Source organism: Crocodylus porosus, unplaced genomic scaffold (genome assembly GCF_001723895.1).
Source record: "Crocodylus porosus isolate Cpor-Errol unplaced genomic scaffold, CroPor_comp1, whole genome shotgun sequence".
Taxonomy (NCBI): Eukaryota; Metazoa; Chordata; order Crocodylia; family Crocodylidae; genus Crocodylus; species Crocodylus porosus.
In genome coordinates this window covers 23751108-23771939 of record NW_017728949.1, presented here as the reverse complement: position 1 = coordinate 23771939, position 20832 = coordinate 23751108, and the positions used below count along the sequence as shown (strand labels likewise).

At 40.0% G+C, this 20832-nt stretch overlaps 1 protein-coding gene across 3 annotated transcripts in view; it reads right to left on the bottom strand.

Moving 5' to 3' along the window:
* The window catches only part of RFTN2 (raftlin family member 2), a 63299-nt gene that overhangs the window by 34842 nt on the left and 7625 nt on the right, over nt 1–20832 (bottom strand). For all 3 annotated transcript variants that reach the window (XM_019554270.1, XM_019554268.1, XM_019554269.1), the window contains exons 3-6: nt 15543–15726; nt 12495–12606; nt 10901–11216; nt 4633–4833 (exon numbers count right to left, since the gene is read on the bottom strand). In XM_019554270.1, the coding sequence (XP_019409815.1) occupies nt 4633–4833; nt 10901–11216; nt 12495–12606; nt 15543–15726 (813 nt within the window). The remainder of the gene's footprint in view (nt 1–4632; nt 4834–10900; nt 11217–12494; nt 12607–15542; nt 15727–20832) is intronic.

The following is a 20832-nucleotide window of genomic DNA, read 5'->3' as shown; positions in this document are numbered from 1 at the left end:
CAGCTGACTTCCTGCCCTTTGGGCAGGGGGCTGGACTCGATGATCTCCCGAGGTCCCTTCCAGCCCTAATGTCTATGAAATCTATGAACTGTAACGGGTATTTCCAGAGGAGTTTTTCTTTTATCACCACCAGTGAAAGAGGTATACTAGAGACTAAGGATCTGATTTCACTGAATCAAATCAAAAGGAATCTTTGCATTAACTTCAGCAGAGTTTGGATTGGGGCCTTTGAGTCAAGATATACCTTCAAAATTCACCATTTTTTGCATACAGGGGACATGGCTTAATAATGAAACCTGTGTAATTTCTGTGCATTTAAGAGCGGATCCATGGTTTTTAATAATTACTAAACTTTTTTTTCCCTCAATGTGATAGCAGTGTGACAAAAAGTGAAGGATTTACATGAAGGGGCATTTTTTTCAAAAACACTAAGGGAACAGACAGACTTTAGGGCCTTGCTCTAACTCATGGTGCTTTACATAAAGTGCAACAGGTGTTTGCCTGTTGGGTTGGGGGAAGTGCAGAGCTGGAGCCAGCCTGCACTAACTCAGGCCAGCACATAGGAGCATTCCAGCAGCCTCCCATGAGGCTGCCAAACCACCCCTTTCCCCAGCCCAGCCCTACCCCCCCAGGTCCAGGGAGGGAAAGAGGGGAAGGACCTCCCAGTTGCTGAATGGCCAGAACTGGGAATAGGGTGGGAAATGGGGCCCCCTTGCCTTGTCCATCCCCCCCCAATCTAGGGTACTGGGGGGAGCTGGATTTGGCCCAGGAGGCGAAAAAGCTCCCCCAAGTTCTGGCCATTACTGGCTGCTCCCAGCTGCTGAATGGTCAGAGCTGGGAGGAGGGATGGGGAATGGAGCCCTCTCGCCTTAGAGGCCTGACCTGGCTCCCCCCCAGTACCCTAGCTGGGGTAGCTGGGGAGGGCCACAAGGTGAGGGGGCCCTATTCCTCCCCCCCATTCCCCTCCCCCCAGCACAGCTATAGCCATTCAGCAGCCCGGAGCTCCCTCTCTTTTCCCTTGACAGCCCAGATGCCAGGGCTGGACACCAGCCCAGCCCCGCCCCATGTGAAAAAATAACCCTGGAAGGAATGCAAGTTCCTTAAGGCGCTCTGCTTTTGATTGCCTTAATGTGATATTTGATTTAACCAGGGTTAATTTTTTGCCCAACTGGCCATTTTAAATGCTCTTGGCAGCTAAGCACAAATGTTATGACATGGCTGTAGAGCACTTTCAGGGGCCAGATCACTCTAAAATGTCACTGCTGTCTGCACCCTGAATTCTTAACAGATTTAATTGTTTATAAGGATTCATTTTTATTGTTTATTGATTTACTTTCAAACATTTTATCTACTATAAATTTGTTTACTTTTTCTTTTAAATTGCTCAGTAACCCACATAATCTTAACATAGGGAAGCTTCATAGAGTTATTATTAATCAGACCAGGAAAAACAGAATGATGTTAAGTAACATATATCCTGACCAGAAGTTGAGAGATATATTACAGTTTAACTTGGATAAAAATTTATCTTGAACCAGTTTATAAACATGGGAGAGGGGGTGAGGAAAAAGATTTGCAGCTCCTCCTGCTAATCATTTTATCCAAAGTAAATAACCCTTATACACCTTTAAAATAAATAATTAAATAGTAACTGACTGCCTTTTTAGCTGCAAACTGAAGAACGAGATTTCTTTCTCTCAAATGCATACATGAACTGAATAAATATGACAAAGAATAGTGGCATGAAATACACGTTTAAAATAAATAATTAAATAGTAACTGACTGCCTTTTTAGCCGCAAACTGAAGAACGAGATTTCTCTCTCTCAAATGCATACATGAACTGAATAAATATGACAAAGAATAGTGGCATGAAATAACAGTGATGCACAGCAAAAGTTCTAAACATTTTTTTCCTTTCTTCAGTACTCATATTGTGAAGCAGACTAGATAGACAGGCACACTAATATATTTATTATTAAAAAACTATATAGTGCCACATAGGGAAACTGAATAGTGAAACTGCTATCAGGTAACAAGCAGCTACTAAATGACTCATAACAGTTTCTTTTACATTTATTATTTAGCTGTCACCCTTAATATACTTGATTATTTTCTATAGAATGATTTTGAATCTCGCAGAAATTGTTTGTGAGAGTCTAAAGAAACACTTCAGTGAACTTTTACAAAGCAGCTTTTCTGAATTACAGTCCTGTGCTTCATTCACTCATACATAACTGCCATAAGCAACTATAAAGGAACACTGATCACTTAGAATCTAGGACAACTGAGGCAACCAAACTTGGTCAGACAACAAAATGCTAGGTTAGAGGAATATAAACTCTCCATTTAGCATGATATAACTTTTCATTTCTTATGTAATCAGTAACACTGGCAATGAAGTAGGTCAAGCAGTTCAGATCTATTCATCCAGCATCAGTGTACAACCGTAAAATATTCTTTTCTTTGCAGTATATTCTAATTTTAAATGATTTAATACCAAGCTACAGAAAAAGCAGTTTATTAAGCATTCTTCACTAAAGATCAAAATTAGTTTTAAATACTTGGAAAAGGTTTTGCTACATAAAATGTTACTTTTGAAACTCTTTAATATAACTTACTATTTCTGATGTCAGTAAAGGCAGTAAAACATCTTAATTAAAACATTATTCATGCCTTAAAAGGCACAGTAATTGAATGCGTTAAGCCAAAGCAGCTTTCAACTAAAAAATAGTTTTTGATGTTGAGAAACTCAAGTATTATTACTATTTACAATAGTACTAGCAATGCCAAGAATCTTTGTTGCAGGGTGTGCTGGCTCTTAACAGGATTCAGACTCAACTGTGCTTTGGCCTCTCTTGCTAAGTGATTAATTTAAGTTTGGGCATGGATGTGGCTGAGTCAGGTGCCCAGGAACAGGTGCCAGTGCAAAGACCAGGCTTCCTGTAAGATGGAACCTGCTCTGTCAGGGTAAAGTCCAGAGGCTAGAAAAAGGCGAAGGGGAACCTCTTTAGGGAAGCACAGCCTGTCCCGGTTGCCCTGTTCAGAGGAATCTGAGGAGCAGAGGAAGAGTGCTAGAGGCTAAAGGGTGATGCTGGAGAGAGAAAAGCATGGACATTGAATAGGGGATACAAATGGAAAGAGAAGACCAAGATCTCCATGCCAGCCAGATGGAGAGGTCTGGTAGGAACTACCTGCAATGAGGGATAGGAATGAACATGAAGGAAGAAGAGATCTGAGGAAACTGCAGGCAGAACAAGTGTAAGCAAAGAGCTGAAGAAATTGTAGAGTGGAGAAAGGATTTTTTTAGTTTAATTTTATATTGAATATTTTAGATCATTAGAAGGGGTATTATTTGACTTGTACGGAATCTGATAACTTTAAGAAATGGAAACTGAGGTGGCAGCTGTGTCTAATGACAGCACAAGTAAGATTTGACTTCAGATCCTGAATAAGCATCATACAAAATACTTAATAAGAGCCAGCCTCTGCCCCAAAATAATTATAAGCTAAAAGCAACTGGGTAACTGTGACAAAATTTATATTAGAAGCCAGGATTATTGATTTCTTTTAATTAATTCTAATAAAACTGTTTGTGAAATCTTGACACTTAAAACAAACCAGCAGCAGCAACAAAAAAATGACTGAAAAAAAGCAATCCCACCCTTCCAAAACAACAAAAACCCCTCTTGCAAAGGGACCGACATTGGTGAACCTCCAGGCTAATATAGAAGTCTAGATCTAACTTATTTATAAATTCTAAAATTATAAACCAGCACGAGCAGTCACAAAGAAAGCTTGATGCTTAATGATGATTGCTGAAATAGCTAGCAATACAACTGCAGCAAGCCACATGTCTCTCTCTTTCCTGTTGGATAATGCATGGTTAAAGAGCCAAATACTAACTTCTAAAATGAACAGGGTTGGGTTCAATTATAATATGTTGTTGTCAGTTACCATCCAAAAGAATTATAAGTTCTTGGTGGTTGATAACATATTTGTGCATTTACAATCTCTGAATGCTCAGGAACTTAAATGGAGCCAAGAAGCTGTCCTTAAAGGCCTAATATTTCAGCCCTAACAAAGACAGAAGAACACTAATTCACTTCAAAATATGCTATTAACACAATAAAGCCTACAGGAAGAGGTCTACAATATACTATTTGTATTGGTTTTATTTAATAGTGATAATACTCTATTTACCATGGAAGTATAGGTTCCTCAAGATCAACTGGGGGTGCTCAAAAATCACAGGTGTGGACTCAAGTAAATAGTAAGGGGGAGGTGCTCAATGAATCAGGGAAAATTGTGCATAAATATTTGTGATTACAATTTTTTTCTGTTTTTTATTAAAATAGCAGGGGCACTAAATTCATATGTTACTGCCTCCATGTTGCACCAGGCAAAAGAAAACAGAAATTTAAATTTTTCTAAGAGATGACCGTCAAAGAAATATGGAAAGGCCTTTTTATTTTTTAAATAATCTCGCATTCTTTTAATTACAATGACAACGGAACCATTTCTAAAATTTTCCTCTTCAAACTAAGAACCACAATTTGACCTACATTTTGCAAAACAAACATATAATAGTTTAAAATTTCAAGAGAAATATGATTTCCGGAATTACACTTACCTTTAGAAATATCCCAGTGTACAAAAGAATCAATTAATGATAATCCTTGTTTATAATAAAAGGTGGTTAATTCTAGCCAATCTGCATCTAGGGAACTAATAACTGACCCTTTTCTTGTTACTTTCATAGACAAAATGCCTTCATGATATGTCCAGCAGGTTGAATCATCATCAAAAACATTGAAGACTGAATACAACTTATCTAGAGAAAAGAAAAAACAATGCTTCAAATGAACACAGGTCAACTTAAGAATACTTTTTGGCTAAACATTTTTATTTTTAATGCAATTTTAATATGAAAACTGAAGATTAGAAAAATATGCTTTCTTCCTTTTTCAACTTGTTTTTACATTTAGAACAAATTATATATAAATATTTTTATCACTCACCTATATAATCACTCAGCTAGGTAAGTTCTCCATGATGTCTGTGTGGTCTTTCACACAGCAGCAGGAGAGAGAAATATAATAATAAGAAAAAATACCAGAATAGGTAAGTATAAAACCTGAAGTATTGACTTGGGGGAATGGTGCCTGAAACTGCTTTAACTTTTAAAAAAAACTGACTAGGTTTCAACTCAAAATCAGTTTTAGGGAGCCTGGGGAAAAAACCCAAATACCCTGTCTTTGGATACCACAATACAGAGTTCGGTAGTGTGCAAGCAGACGCAGGCATGGGCTGTGCAGGTGAGGTATGTAGGGAAACTGAGGCATAAACTGTGGATAGGGTGGAGAGCAGTGGCAGCAGGGGTCAGGAGAATCAGAAGCAGGGGTCAAGAAAATCTGGCGATCTTTCCACCTGCACCCCCTCCCGCAGTTGAATTTAGAATTTCCCTGCCCAGGATTTGTAGCAGGGAGATGAAATTGACATGGTGGCTTTCCAGGGAAGGTACTGGAAAATCCAAGGAGTTCTTGGAGGGGTGGGCCCAGAGCACCCAGTTCCTTGGGAACCACAAGCAGGGGCCACACAGCTCTCCAGCACCTGAAAAATCCCTCCACTCCAATATCTTGCCTCAGTCCAAGTCTTCCTCCCTGTCTAGGGCTAGGGACAGACATTCAAAAAGCCCAAGCCTGAATTGATTCAATTTTTGCAGGTTAGTCTAACCTGGCTAGGCTGAACTGGTTTGTAAGTGTACTGATATCCTCTCTGGACTGAAGAAATGCAGGCACATGCCTGCAGTGGCTCAGCCTAGAACCTGAGGGGCACTAGAGCAGCCCTTCCTTCCCTTCTTCAGTGCTTAGGAGGAAGGCTGCGTCAGTAGCTACTAAACATGGGAATTAGGGGTCCATCCAGCCTCTGAATCAAAACTTCCAAGACTTTAAATGTTAGAGACTGCAAATGGGAGAGCAACAGGGGAAAAAACTCTGGTTATGCCCTGTTCACTCTTCCTTTCAGCACCCACTCTTTGCCACTGTGACACAGGCATATTAGATATGCCATAAAGTCAGCCCATCAAAAATGCTAAAAGCCTCCCTTAATAGGAGGCCAATGGGTACACATCAACTGATTTCTTGGGACACAAAAAGAAAACAGGGATAGGAGTGAAAGTTACAGGTTCAAAACAAGGGATCCAGAAAGGGATGCCAAGCAGAGCACACTGGTCGGGGCCTGCTGCCCCCTGAATGAATCGAGGGAGCCTGTGGATGCTGAACAGTGAAATTCTGCCCAGATATGTGAACAGAGGAGTGAAAGGAAGACAGCCCTATACTCATGCAGGTTCCCCCCAACCAGAGCTTCCATCCTGGTCTTGTAAATGGCTAGCTTGTCCAAAGCCAAGAGGAGGTTGACCAGGAGGTCCCAGAGCTTGGTGGGGCCATAGAGGGGGAATACATAAAGAAAGGTGCAGGGAGAAGAGCAGCCAGAACTTCAGCAGGAAGTTCTGGAGGGGGCAAAAGAGGGGCTGCAACCTGATGCACTCAAGGTAAGCATACACCAGGGTCTCCCTCTGTTGGCAAAAGGGGCCTGTGTTAGGGTGTCCTTAAAACGCACCAGATACACACCCATGGCGATGGCTCCATGGAGGAGCTGCCAGCTGGGGGCCTTGGATGCTCATGGGATCAGGGTAGAATACAAACCTGTCCACTGGGGACCCTTGCACTGTGACACAGGGTATGATAGACCTACGGTCTGACCCGGTAAATGGCAGTTCTTATATTCTTATGTTCTATGTTCAGTGTATGTGTGGACCCTCCTCTTCATGGACAGCTGAGAATTGGTTCCCAATCAGTGACATTCTTGGAACGGTGTGAGTGTTATGTCTCTCTGCACCCTGAGGGTGGTGTCACATGTACAACTTAACACTTACTAAGCATAGTTAAAACTCAAGCAGCTGCATGTTCAAGCAGGTCAGCACAAGTTGCATGGCCTCTTAGTGTTAAAAAGCTGTCCCCTTTCAGGTGAAGATGATCTCCTTAACAGGTACTAACTTTAATAAGTCACTGCATCCCAATGATTTGCAGCTGTTACAAGTAAATGTGTGACACCCCCTAGCACTTACTTTAAATAAATCACAACATTCCAATGATTTGCCACTGTGGCAAATTAATGTGACAGCCCTAAGGTGCCATCCTGCCTGACCTCTGCCTGAATTCAAACAACATGGCTGCCTCTCTCTCTCTTTCAAATCTCTAAGCTGCTAAGACCACATCTTTTATAAAAATGTTTCCCCTCATTCCAAATAACAATAATCAGAAGTAAAAAAACAGGCCATTTTCCAAGTCTGAGCCATTAACAGGGTTAAAGCCTACTATTATATAACCTTCTTGTAGTTTCTCTGAGCTAGAAAGATGCAGTGACAACATATTCTTGTGGGGGACACATGGAAATCATCCTGAGACTGAGTGTGAAGAAAATTTGAGCAGGATCAAGATGCCCTTCAGCAAATTTGTGCTCTCTCTCAGCACCCTTTAAAATTTCTTTCATGTTTTTGCTGTTGACCTCCTCTCCCTGCACAGCCTGCTCTGGTAGATTTTTTCTTCACTGATAAAATCCTGGCCTACTGAAGTCAATAGGATCTGTGTCTTGACTTAAACAGCACCAGGATTTTATGCTATCTTTCCAATCCAGCTCCTGTCCTTCAATGTCCCCTTGCCAGCCTCAAGTAAATCAGGAAAGAAGAAATGCAAAGTAAATAAAAGATAAAAAATTATCTGCATTATTTGTAAGACTCAACAGTCTAGCTGCCAATAGATCTGTCTAACTTTGGGCACTGACAGAAGTGACATTTTGTTGTGCGATCAGTCACTGAAAGCACTCTACAGCTGTGCAGTGACCAAAGCACACAGATGCAGAGCACTTTAAAAATGGCCAACTGTGCAACAAATAGGCACTCAAAGCAGAGCACCTTCATTAACTTCTGTTAGTGTGTGCTGGGAGCAGGACTGGGCATCCCAGCCCCATCCTTGGTGCCATCCTCAGGATGGGAGAGGGGGGGTAGATGGGGAGAGAGTTCCATTTGGGGTTTGCCCAGCCTGTGCTGGAGGTTGGAGTGGGTGGATTTGAGCCCCACCCAGTATGGATTTGAGGGGCTTAAATCCACCCCCTCACTCCAGCGCAGGCTGGGTAAACCCCAGAACAGACCTCCTTTCCCTGCCTTCTCCCCACCTCCCATCCTGAGACAGCACAGGAGCTGGGAGAATGGAGTTGGGGCTAGGGGAAGAGGCTGCAGACATGTAGCCTGTCTTGCTGAATTGGCTCTAAAGTAGACCTCCACCCTCCTGATCCAACAGCAGACATCTGTTGGGTTGCGAGAGTCCGTTTAACTCACGACGCTTGCTCTAAAGTGTCATGTATTAGATCAGGAAGCTGCATGTCTGTCAGCACCAGATGTTTACTGTATTTTCAGTTTTTATTTGTTCCTTTGAAAGTTTGGCAATCCCTGATCAGAACTGGGTAATTAAAGTTCCATTGTTTAAAACCTTTTGTTTGATCTATACTAGATTACTCTTTTTCAAAACTATCGTCTCTTTTTGATGTAGCTTATTGCTACACACATTCACTCTTGACTTTTTAGAATGGTAAGAAGCATGTCTAGTATTTTCTGATGACTCATAAGGACAACAGCAACAGCCTGTAAAGTCACTTCCTTTTTAAACATCTGCCATCTACTTTTTGCAGCAAAGGTGAGAAACAGTAGCCCATTAGACATGGACACAAAATAAAAAGCTATGTATTAGAAAACTGATAATATGTAGTTTATGTTTTGTTCTATATTACGATACTTTGTGGCCTAAAATTTGGCATTCAGACAACAACTTATTTTGGAACAACTGCACAGCTGATTGATTTAGATTAGCATGGCATATTGAAAATAGGTGCAAATCTGCAAGCAGTGTAACATACAATTCATTCACTTTCTTTCAAAATATAGGATTAGTAAAGAATAGGTGTCACATTTCCAGTTTTTGCTAGAATGATATTACCTGCTGTAATTGACTAACAGCTGAAGAAAAGACAGAAAAATTCTAAGACAAATATAAATCTTTGAAGGTACCCATAAGAATTTTGTATTCAGGACATGTCTTGATTGATAATTAGAAATGGTATTAACTTCTCTGACCATATGACTAATTGCTAGTGAAAACGAAAACAAAATCCTGTTAGAAGTCTTTGAAGAGTTCCACAAAAGATCTGAGGAAATGTCTTAGACAATATAATCTTAACTGATTATACCAATATGCCTGTATAAAGTCCTGCGACTAAGATTTTTCACTTCCTAGTTACAGCATTTCTGTTCTGCTACTTTTTATCATACTAATGAAACTTGCATTTCAAATAGGGAGGAAAGAGTTAAGCTGTAATTAATCATGATATAAAAGCTCAGCATGCTGTACAAGAACCACTTGAATTCAAGTGTTAAAAAGGGAAGGGACACTGATTATTTTGGTGCTAGAGCCATTATCTTCCCAGTCCACAAACTAAGGAGGGTGTTTAACTCTTAGCAGGAAGTGAAAAAACTGCCTTTGAATGTAATTAAAAAGTGTCTGGCACATAACAGAAGAACCCATTATACTAAACAGTAATTTTAAAACCCATTTATTAGGTACTAGGAATGAAAGGTAGCCAGTCATTACTTGAGGAAGGAAGGAAGGGTGGATGAGCTAAACAGACCTAACTAAGGAAATCTGTGTGCTTCATCACTTCTTTCCCAGAAAGAGGGTGTCTTCATTAAAAAAAAAAGTATATGGCTAATTTATGTTAGCTAATATATGGTAATTATCATGAAGTAAAATCTTAGCAAGAGCAAGATAATTTTAGATCATGAGCTATTGAGTTAAAGCTGAATCTAGTCTATATTTTATAAACTACAAATTGTCTGTCTTCACTAGGATTTTACCTCGTTAGCTTCTTTGCGTCAGCCAATGTGACATGCATTCATACCTTTTTCCTAGTCATGAGAAGGCCAAAATGACATGTCTTACATCTAGATCTCTTAATCTTCTTCATGATGCCTCGAATAGAACATGCTGTATATTTTAACAGATAACTTTACAACCTACTTTTGCAACTAATTTTTTTGCAAAATCAACACATTTTTAAACAAAAGCATTTTCTGTTCAATTATTTTAAGCATTTCTTTAACATAATTTTGTCGTTATTATTCTATTTGATTGCATTATCCTTTTGTTGTTTTAGATGAGATCTCTCAGGGTAATACTTGAAGGTTAAAGAATCCAGGATAGATTGCTTTGCTATACATTTCATGAGTTAGAGTGGAACATTCTTGAAATACATCTCTAGCAACTAATAGGTGCCTTTTATTATAAATATAAGGCAATTCAAGGAATTTGGATTATTGTGGTGTAATCTTAAACTTCTGGCTGAATAATTAAGAGTAAATGTGGGACTGATATATCTTGGAAGATCAAAATAATATTCTTTGAATATATGACTTATTTCCCCTTAATCACACAGTGTTTTTTGATGCATGCACCAATTATATCCTTGCATTATTTTAAATACTAACATTTCACTACCTATGTTTTAACCAGCTAGTGTTTTTAATAGCTAACATAAAATATGAGAAGAGAAATGTAATTTCCACATAGTACTGGATACATACTATAGGAGACAGAAGTACTAGTTTTTCTTTGCCAGCTTGTTTTTAAAATGAGGCTGTATTTAAATTTAAAGAGGTCTAGTGCCTGTAACACCAATGGTTTATAAAGCAGAATATGATGAAATGTCTTACTTTATATTATTTCTTTAATCTTTTTTTTCAAGAACTCAGTATTATCTTATCCCTGCAATAAGCAGGTAGTGTTTATTACCTTCCCCTTTTCCTGGTCTAGTAGGGCTGGGACTGCCTTCTTTTCCAAATTGAAAATTAGGATCCTGTAACTGTTCACTTTCTGGCTGAACGTCTTCTATTCCACTTTCAGAAGACTGTCCACTTAATGTCCCTTGATGCCAGTTTTTATAGTTCTCATCAGCATGGTCTCTCCTGTGCTCTCTGCTCTTTCTGCTTAGTGTTGATTCAGAATCCACATTAACATCCGTGTTTGTGCCATTGCAGAATTTAGGTTGAGGAAAATGCTGTGTTATAAACCCAACAAATTTCATTCCTCTTTTAGCAGCTTCATTCACCTGTATTTGTAACAGAAAATTATTTTGAAACTCTGAATTTGTCAGTTGTAGATAAGATATTTTTATATTATACATATCTCAAACTAAAATGTTGATTTTTGAGGACACATACCAAAGACCCAATGTTCTTAACTATGGTAAAGTTCTTATATCTATTTAAGGTACCTACCTGTTAGCTCAATCAATTAGCTTATAAACTGTCTGTATGTTGAAATAACTAGGAATTCTGCAAGGAGAGTGACCTCTATGTAGAATCAAGTCAAACTGACTATACTAATGCCCCCTTAAATGTATACAGAATTCTTTATGTTACAGGACAGCAAAATTATGCTTTATGTATAGATACATTTACCATGCATTAAAATTCAGCCACTGCTGAGATCAGATTTGGAGCTATTTTGCAGCAGTCAGAATGATTTAAAGAAGCATTTCCCAAATTGGTTTATGGCCCACAGAAGTAAGGTCAAGTTTCTTGCACCCACCTTCCCACCCTGCCTTCAGCTACCACTGCTGCTTCCAGTTGGTGGTGTGGGAAATCAGCAGCAACTCTTTCAGTCACAACTTTAATGATCCAGAAATCTGAAATATACTCTTCCTTGTATGTCTTTTCTCAGCAGTTAACTTAAACAGCTATATTACTGTAACTCTTGAAATAACAATAACTTCCTGTTTCAGTTAGCCTTCAGTTTAACAGAGGAAGTGAAAATCAAAAGGAACTAAAACTTTTATTACATTGACTTGGAGTTTAGTGTTTTTTAATGACACAATTAAATCTTTTCAGAAGTAATCAAAAGTAAATATCTCTGTAAAATCATCATTTTTGCAGATTGATGTGAGATAGAATCTACTAATATTTATTCTTGCTTAGATACTGCGATTCATCTACCAATCTCAACTTTACTTGAGTATACTACTTCAGATTTTCATTTAATAGAATATTACATTATAATTCCAGAGGGAGCTCCTGTATGTGCATATCTATATAGTAAATTTATGATTACTGTTGTCTAAACCATGTGCAACAACAAAACAAGGGATCGAATTCCACTCTCAGCAATGTAAATGGCAAAATACTTAGTTCAGTAAGTTCAGGACAGAGTCCTAAATAAAAAAGAATTTCTGAAAGGGAAAAAAGCTCTACCCACTTATTTAGACAAAAGCATTGGCAATTTCTATTAGTCAAAAATCAAGGTTAAACCTTAAACGTTAACTGTAAATACCTACACTACAGTCAAAATCCAGTGAGCAGAGATCTTAAAAAAAAACAACCTTCAATACCTTTTCTAATAGTCCTTTCACTACATCATTTGTCAGTGTTTCACACATTAAAGGACATTCCTCAATCACAAGCCTGGGGTGTCTTTGTCTTCTGGGTGCTGTATGCTTCTGGCTGGAACACAGAAAGAAAGCAGTCTTTGTCAGCAGTTTGCTGCTAACTATACAAATGCTTGTTGCACATAGAATTCTTTTCTTTTTGAAAAAAAAAATAGGAACGACATCTTGGCAATACCTTTTCATGCCTTTGCTTAGAACCCATGACGCTCTCCAAGTTTACATAAAGTATCAAGTATTATACAGTCAGGAAAAAGTTCTCATATGTAATATGGGTTTCATTTATGAGTTGTTTGTATCCATTTATTGAAACATATAGCAAAGACATTTCTTTAACAGCAAATGAATCCCAAATGTGGATAGTTGATAGTGGAAATACATAAATATAATATAACAGCATACAATATAAGAACATAAAAGATAGGGTGTTTCCCTATCTGCTTTAATGCCAAAAATAGAAAAGATGCTTTCTTAATGTCAGTAAGTTACTGGTTTGACTTATAAATAAGGAACAACCACAACTATTACATAAAAATGGCTGCATTTTTATATCAGATGGTAATATTTGGCTAAACTGTCATTTGTAGTTAATCAATAGTTGAAGCATCCATATATCTCAAAATACCCAAGTTAATGTTAATAATAATGTGAAGTTACTTGTGATTTTTTTCCCATGTAAAAACAGGAAAGTGTGCAATTGTACCTGGATTACTGAATTCACTGTATTCCAAACCCAACAAAACTAGATTTGCTTCAGCGTCCTTTCATGCAGTCTTTTAGTTTTGAAGGAAACATGTATGTACCTAGTTACTTACCTTAAGCTAACTGGAGATCTTCCTGATACCTCTGTATAACATAGGGTAGAAACAGATGTTGCCTGTTGTGCAGCCACAACAATTTTTACGGAGACACAAATGCAGAACAGACAGACACCACTACCCTTTGTCATGCCATATCACTGGTGTGATGGAAGGTACTAATAAATTGCACCACTTCACTGGGGCTAATATCTATTTGTTCTGTGGTAGTAGAGTGCAGGCAGCCTGGAGCTACTTGTAGCCTAGAGTTGCCCACACTCTACTGCCACTCAGGGGCTTAAGTGGCCCAATTCTGTGCACTCTGGGTAGGATCAGGCCCCTCAAGCCCCGAGACTACTCCCCACTTAGAAATGCACCCCCGCAAGTGGGGACAGACCATACAGGTCCCAGTGTCAGGGCCTGGGGAATCCCGGGCACTCTTGTGCCTTTATGCCAGGAGTCCCATGACTCCATGTTTCCACACAGGAACTCATGCTGATGTGCGCTTTATGTGGCGGTATGGGTCAATGGTATGGGAGGGTGGAGGTGGCACTGGAGTTGGGGAAACCCTGGTGCCCCACTCATCCTTGTTAGGACCTGCAGTGGATTATGCTTCATATAGAGGTATGGGTCAGCCCTGGTCCCTATGCTGAGGCAGAGGGCACTGAGGATTCCCCAGTTGCTGCGCTGCCCTGTGCCAGGACCCACACTGATGTGGGACAAGGGGTGATGTGTGTGTCAGCCAAGAAAGCAGATCAGTTGTAGCTGATCCACTTTAGTTTGGTGATATTTGTCAAAAGACCCCCCACTGTAGGTATATATGTCCCATGCCTGGTAGACTAGAGAATTTTAGCTAGCATTGCTTGCTGGAGGCTATGCCTGTGCGCAGTATGAGTGAAACCTCTTCATATGAGGACTTAAAGGCTAGAGTCTAAGCTCAGTTATTTCACAAATGCTGAAATCCACTATGAGGGCTCTGTACCAAAGGGGAAGGGAAGTGGAGCATGGCTTCTGTGTGGTGAAGCATGTCTTTAAAAACTCCACTTGCAGTAGGGAAAGTAACTTATTTTTTTAATCATTTCTCCACATGGATCCTATTGTAGGTGTGTAGCCAGTAATTACTCGTCACAGAGGAAGGTGACAAGTGGCCTAGCTAAGTAGCATCTGCAAATCAGTCAGGCCAGATTGGGAATCTGATTTAAAAGCTCTCTAAGCTGAACGGTATTTTCTAAATGCATTAATAGAGATTCACATAGCTGCTCTGCATATTTCTGCCCTGTAAAACATGCTTATAGAAATCACTAGAGTCCTATTGGGCTGTTTTCCAACTGAAGATGGAAAGGGAAGCCTTCTTAGAGTATTAGAAGTCTTAGTAGCATCAGAAATCCATTTTGCTAGCCCCTGGGTAGAAAATGACTAGCTTTTACTCCTAAAATGTTCAAAGAGTTTATAGGCTTTCACAAAGAATTTTATTCTTAAAAGATCAAGCACAAGTGGATCATGGTAGGCCTAACGTGGAGCTAATAATATTGCCTGGGTTTTGCCTTGCCAATTTTTATGAGTACTCTGGAGATTAATCAGATGGGGGTAAAAAGTACATGACAGATGTTGGCCCTACTGAATCAGAAATGCGTCTGCCAAAGGGTGTGAGAGTCATTCTCTATTTTTCTGTTTTAAGCCATGTCTATACAGATTTCCTGCTGAGACCAGAACCATTGCTAAAAAAAGGCTTGTATGTGTGCCACGCTTGGCAAATAAGCAACTACAGCTTACAGCAGTCCTGAGTATGTGATCCATCTCACACCCAAGCTATCCTTAAGACCAGCAGTCAACAACCTTTTTGTGGTGGTGGGTCAGAATGACTTGGCTTGAGTCTGAGGCGGGCTGATGATAGGACCTGGCTGCTGACATGATTGCTTCTTCCTGCCTGCTGGCTCTGGCATGGGCAAAGCTCCCTGTTGCCCAGCTAATGTGTGGCATGGGCAGGGCAAAGCCCCCCACTGTCAAACTCATAGCAGCCAGATTGAACCCCATTCTAAAGAGAGTACCAAGTAGTAATTTAATTTACCTGTAATGTTTTGGAAGGGGTTCATGGTAAGCTGAACAATTAGCAAATGTTTTAAATAAATACATTTTAATGGGGCAATACATTCTATATTAATTCATTCAAATTCTTTTCCCCTTAACACATTCTTACCTTAATTTGAGTCGTGAGAGTACCACTCGATACATATAGCTTGCAGGAAAATGCTTTCTTCGTCCAATAGGCAGGATAATAGGATGAATGGCTCCTACAACATATCCTTTTATGTAATACTCTTCCACTTTTGATGCTATATCCAACATTGAACTGATTTTGATAACTTCTGGATTTGGGGACGCTAAAGACATTGAAATATAGAATATATCCACATTATACACATGTATACATTTTTATACATAAAAATAAATTAACCATATTCCAATTCTCATATTTACTAAAACTCTATTCCCAACTATAAAGATATACAAAATACATAAGTGGCTAGTAGGCTAGGAATGATCTAATAATATAGATATTAACCTACATATTTTACAAAATATGCCAGTTCAGTTACAATGCTGCAAAATTCTGCATAAACACTTTCATTTAGGTTTAAGAGTATCTTATTTTGGTTTGGCAGAAACTGATTTCTCATCAAATTAAACTAAACTGAAATAAATACAATGTGCACCAAAATAAGAGGGTCCAGACAGAGGTTATCCCAGGTTTAATAAGAACAGATTAAAAAACACATTTTTATTAAATAGTGCAATATTCTTGTAGTTTGTCACAAAGGCCTTACCAATATAGTCCTTATCACTATAATTCCCAAAGTAAGTCCAGCATCATCCAAAATTTTCTCTTTTGGGTCCTTGCTAATTCAACTGGAAAATTTAGTTAAGTCTTTTTGAGCAAAACTCCCCATTGAAACTAGTGGGGATTATACATAGAAACTAGTAACATAGCTTTTTGCTAGCTCAGTAAGATATAACTTATTAACACATATCTTGATTTTAAGAGAACTTTAGTATTTGCTATTCTTATTAACTTAAGCTGAAGTTGTGGGTGCTCATCATCTTTGAAAACCAGAAAATCAACTAGATTCCCAAGTCTACTTCAGTCTAGAAGTTTGCCACTGCTGCCAGGGGTTATCAAAGTCTCCCTTCAGGAGGGGAAGGTAGTGAACACTCTAAAGTCTGTTATTTGGCCCATGCTTAAGAAGCCACCACCTGATGCTGACTCCTCATCCAGTCATCACTGTCCTGTCTCCAACCTCCTCTTTTTGGCAAAAGTCACCAAATGGCTAGTCACCCAACAGTTCCAAGAGCACCTGCATGCCATCAGTTTCCTGGATCCCTATCAGCGTGGCCTTTGTCCTGGGTTTAGTAGAGATAGTGGTCTTGGTCAATATCTTCACCTGGAGATTGACAGGGGAAATTGTTCCCTGCTGATCTTACTCAATCTTTCTGTAGTTCCTTTGATACAGTTGAGGTTCTGAAACAACAATTTCATGACCTGGGAAGTAGTTGTGGAACAGTACTAAATTGGTTCTACTCTTTCTTAGCAGGAAGACCCCAGAAAGTGATGATGGGCATATGCACCTCAGGACTTCTCCTGTGGGCTCCGGCTTGTCTCTCCTTGTGTTCAATATGTATATAAGGCTGATAAGTGAGGTTGTATGGAAATTTGGCATGAGGTGCCTCAGCATGCTCATGACACTCACCCCTGCTTCTCCTCTTCTGACCCTTTCTCAGTGCTTGAGTCTGTAGCAAGAAACCACTTTTTGCCTGCTCCCACCCTCCAATGTGAAGCCCTTCCATATGGCAAAAAGCCCCTTCTGCAGTATTTGCTCCCTTTTGGGGGTGCTTTCTCTTTGCTACCTTTTTTCTTCCTCCCTCTTCTACTATTATTATTTTTATAGACTATAAGATGGACTTGTAATAAAAATATAGTTTGTAGATGCTTTTATGGGTATAAAACAGTATTCTGCATCAGTATGTTCCCCCCTACCCATTGTATTTGGTGTGTTTGCTATATGTGCCATAGCATTTTACACTTTTATGTTTTATATTCTATGCTTTTTAACTTTGTAACAAATGTACTTTAAGTTTAAAAGCACATTGTACAATGTAACAATGTAAGCAAGGGCAGGAATTGAACTGTGGCTTCTCTGTATGGAGCGGGTCCCTGAATTAATCTTGATTGATTGCATAACACAGTAGCTAGACAGGATAACAAGTTAATCAGCAGCAATTAACACCTATGAAACCACAGACTACAGAGAGGAAAGGATCAGTACAGAGCTAGGAACTCCCTGAAATGTCACTGTTAAAGAAAGGTACAGAAGCCCTGGTTTGAACTAACCAACGCTGAAGACCAACTCTTGGGACTGAATACCAACCCCCCTCCCTGATCAACCGCCCCCAGAGCCCTATGTATCACAGAAGTGAATTACACAAACTTCATCAATGGACTCTCGAGACTGCACGTACCTGCAGGTGTGACCCCTGGGGCTGACAGCTGCCATCCAGCAACCAAGAGGGACATCCCATGAGGTCAACGACCCCTGGATCGGGTAAGCCCGAAAATTGGGGAGTCACCAAAGTCTGCCAGAGAGGGATAAAAGGCAGCGAAGAATGACCCCCAATGGCGTACTCTTTGACCTGACCAGCACCCTGCCTGCCCAGCCAGAAGGATCAGCCGACGACCTCCTTTTGAAGCAACATCACATTGAAAGAAGCCTTGACTGGCTAACGACAGTGGACTCCAGCACTTGGGGATAGGTATATCTTGACACCGGTGCTTAGTATTCATAGCTAGCTACTGTGAGTGTGTGCGCACGTGAATGTGTGTGTGTTTGAGGGGATCAGCCCCAAGGTTTACGATTGGACTTTTGCATCCGTCTAATAAACTAGAATTTTATGATGATCCTGTGAGTTGATCCTTTGTAGCCAACAACTCCAGTGGGGGACTGGATACAGGTAAATTAACTGAAATTGAATTCAAACAAGACAGAGGTGATGGTGGTGGGCATACCAGATGCTCAGGACATCTGGGACACCTATCACTGATGGAGTTAAATCTCCCCTTGTTACTTGGTTCATAGTCTTGGAGAGCTCTTGGATCCTCTGCTGCACCTGGATCTTCACTAGGAATACCTTTCACCAACTCCATCTGGTGGGAGGGCTGCAACACCTTCTTTCATAGTCTGATCTACCCACCATCATTCATGCCTTTAGCACCTCAAAGACAGACTACTGTAATGTGCTCTATGTGGGGCTACCAGAACATGGAGGCTCGCGTAAGGCAGGTGGGTTGCCAGGAGCACATTACTCCAGTGCTCTGGAATCTGTACTGGCTTGCCAGTAGCTTTTCGGGCACAATTCAAGGGGCTAGCTTTGACCTATAAAAGCCCTAAACATCCTGGGCATTATGTACCTAATGGAGTGCCTTCTCCCCTGTGCCCCATCATGATCCCTAAGGTCAACCAACAGCAAGCTTCTGCCAGTACCATCAATATACAAAGTCCACTTGGCAAAAAACACGTGGGAGGTCATTCTCAACAGCTGCTCCTTAGCTCTGGAACTCCCTCCCTCTTGAGGCCTGCTAGAACCCAAGTCTGGATGTCTTTCAGAAATGCAACAAGACCTTTCTGTTTGGGCAGGCATTTAGCAATGAAAACTAAGTGGAAATGTTATTTGGTGGGTATCCATTTAATGATGTTATTTATTCTAGTTGGCTTTTTAAGTTTCTGTTTCTCTTGTTATAAGCTGCCCTAAGCCTTTGTTGAGAAGGGTGGCATATCAATCACACAAATAAATAAATATGGAAGAAACACTTCTCACATTGCCCTAAGCTGTTGTCAATATCAAATTTTCTATCCTTTTTCACAACTGTTGTCTTTTCGGGAAGTTATTTTTGCAGAAGTTTGACAGATTCCCAATAATAACAACTGTTACAAGTTCTCGAGTTCTTCCAAGAATTATAACAGTTCTTTTTACATTCCTTTTTCTGGAAGAAGAAAAAGAAATAATAATGTTGTTCAATAGCGTCAATGGATGTTTTAACTTGAAATTAAATGTGTTGATTATTTTTAGAATTTTAAAAACCACTCTTTAGAGAACTGCTTCAGGATTCTCTTGCTCCTTTTCAAGAAAGAAAAAAAGACTTAAACATTGAAAAGAACTTACTCTCCCACTGACTTTATAATCAGCCTCTATATATAAAGAAAAAAGTACATAAAAAGTGCCAGGACAAAAATTCCACTTACCATTCTGAAAATACATTCTTTATAGGTTTATTCAGCCCCCCCTCATCTCCTCTGTTGCCCTCTTTATCCTTTATACTTCAGGAAAAGAGAAGTGTGCCACTGGTGACAGCATGTGTTTTTTTAGGGGGTATCATAGAATCATAGAATCAATGAGTCAGAAGGGACCCAGACAGATCATTAAGTCTGACCCCCTGCCATGGGCAGGAATGAGCACTGGGGGTGGGAGGAGTCATAAGACCCCAGCCAGGTGCCTATCCAGTCTCCTCTTGAATGCCTATCCAGTCTCCTCTTGAATGGGCATGGGTTATTTATGTTATCTGGCTAGAGTTTACAGTTCACTATTAGAACATACAAAAGACCCAATAGCATCTGACTGCAAAGGAAGAATGAAGGGAAAGAGGGACATCTCTCCATTCCCCTCTCCACTTTGATAAATTAGCTGATGCAATTTAGCCAAATGGATAGAATTCTGTTGTCCTTTGTTCAGCTAACTGGAAGTTTTGTAGCTGCTAAGAGGCATTGTTGTCACTTATGTACAGTTGCAGTTCTATTACATCTGCAATGCGGACATGCAAGTGAGTGCATGTAGACTGAGTGACACAGTAGGCTATACCTGATCAGGCAGGTAGGCAGCTACATATGCATGTCCATTCTGGATCTGTGTCTCTAACTTAGGAATATAAAGATGGCCAGAAAGTCATGACTAATGGGGTATTAGACCCCAGAGAAGAACACCTGCACTTCTTAGTCTCAGTAATTGAATGGTGGCACTCAGTCAGAAAGCTGGAGACCTCAGTTCTAGGTCTCAGAGTTGATTTTAATCTGTACTGCCCTAAATCTCAAGCACAGTACTTTTTGACCACACTGCAGTTTAGGCATTATCCAGCACTCTAGCACTCTTTTTGAAGCTGGCCATCTGGGCAGCTAAGAAAGTGAGAGAACAACCTAGAGCAGGAGTGTCACAACTAAAGCTTGCGGGCCAGACCTGGTCTGCTGAGCTGCTGGACCACCAGCAGCCTACTGGAAGTGGTGAGGCATGGTCTACTGCAGCATCTAGGGCAGGTTCAGGCAAAATACAAGTCAGGCCATTCTATCCAGTCCGCAGAGCCCCTAAAATTTTAGAAAATTAATATTTATCTGACCCTGACTACTTGTCAAAGATGACAGGAGACAGCAACAATAGGACCCAGTAGG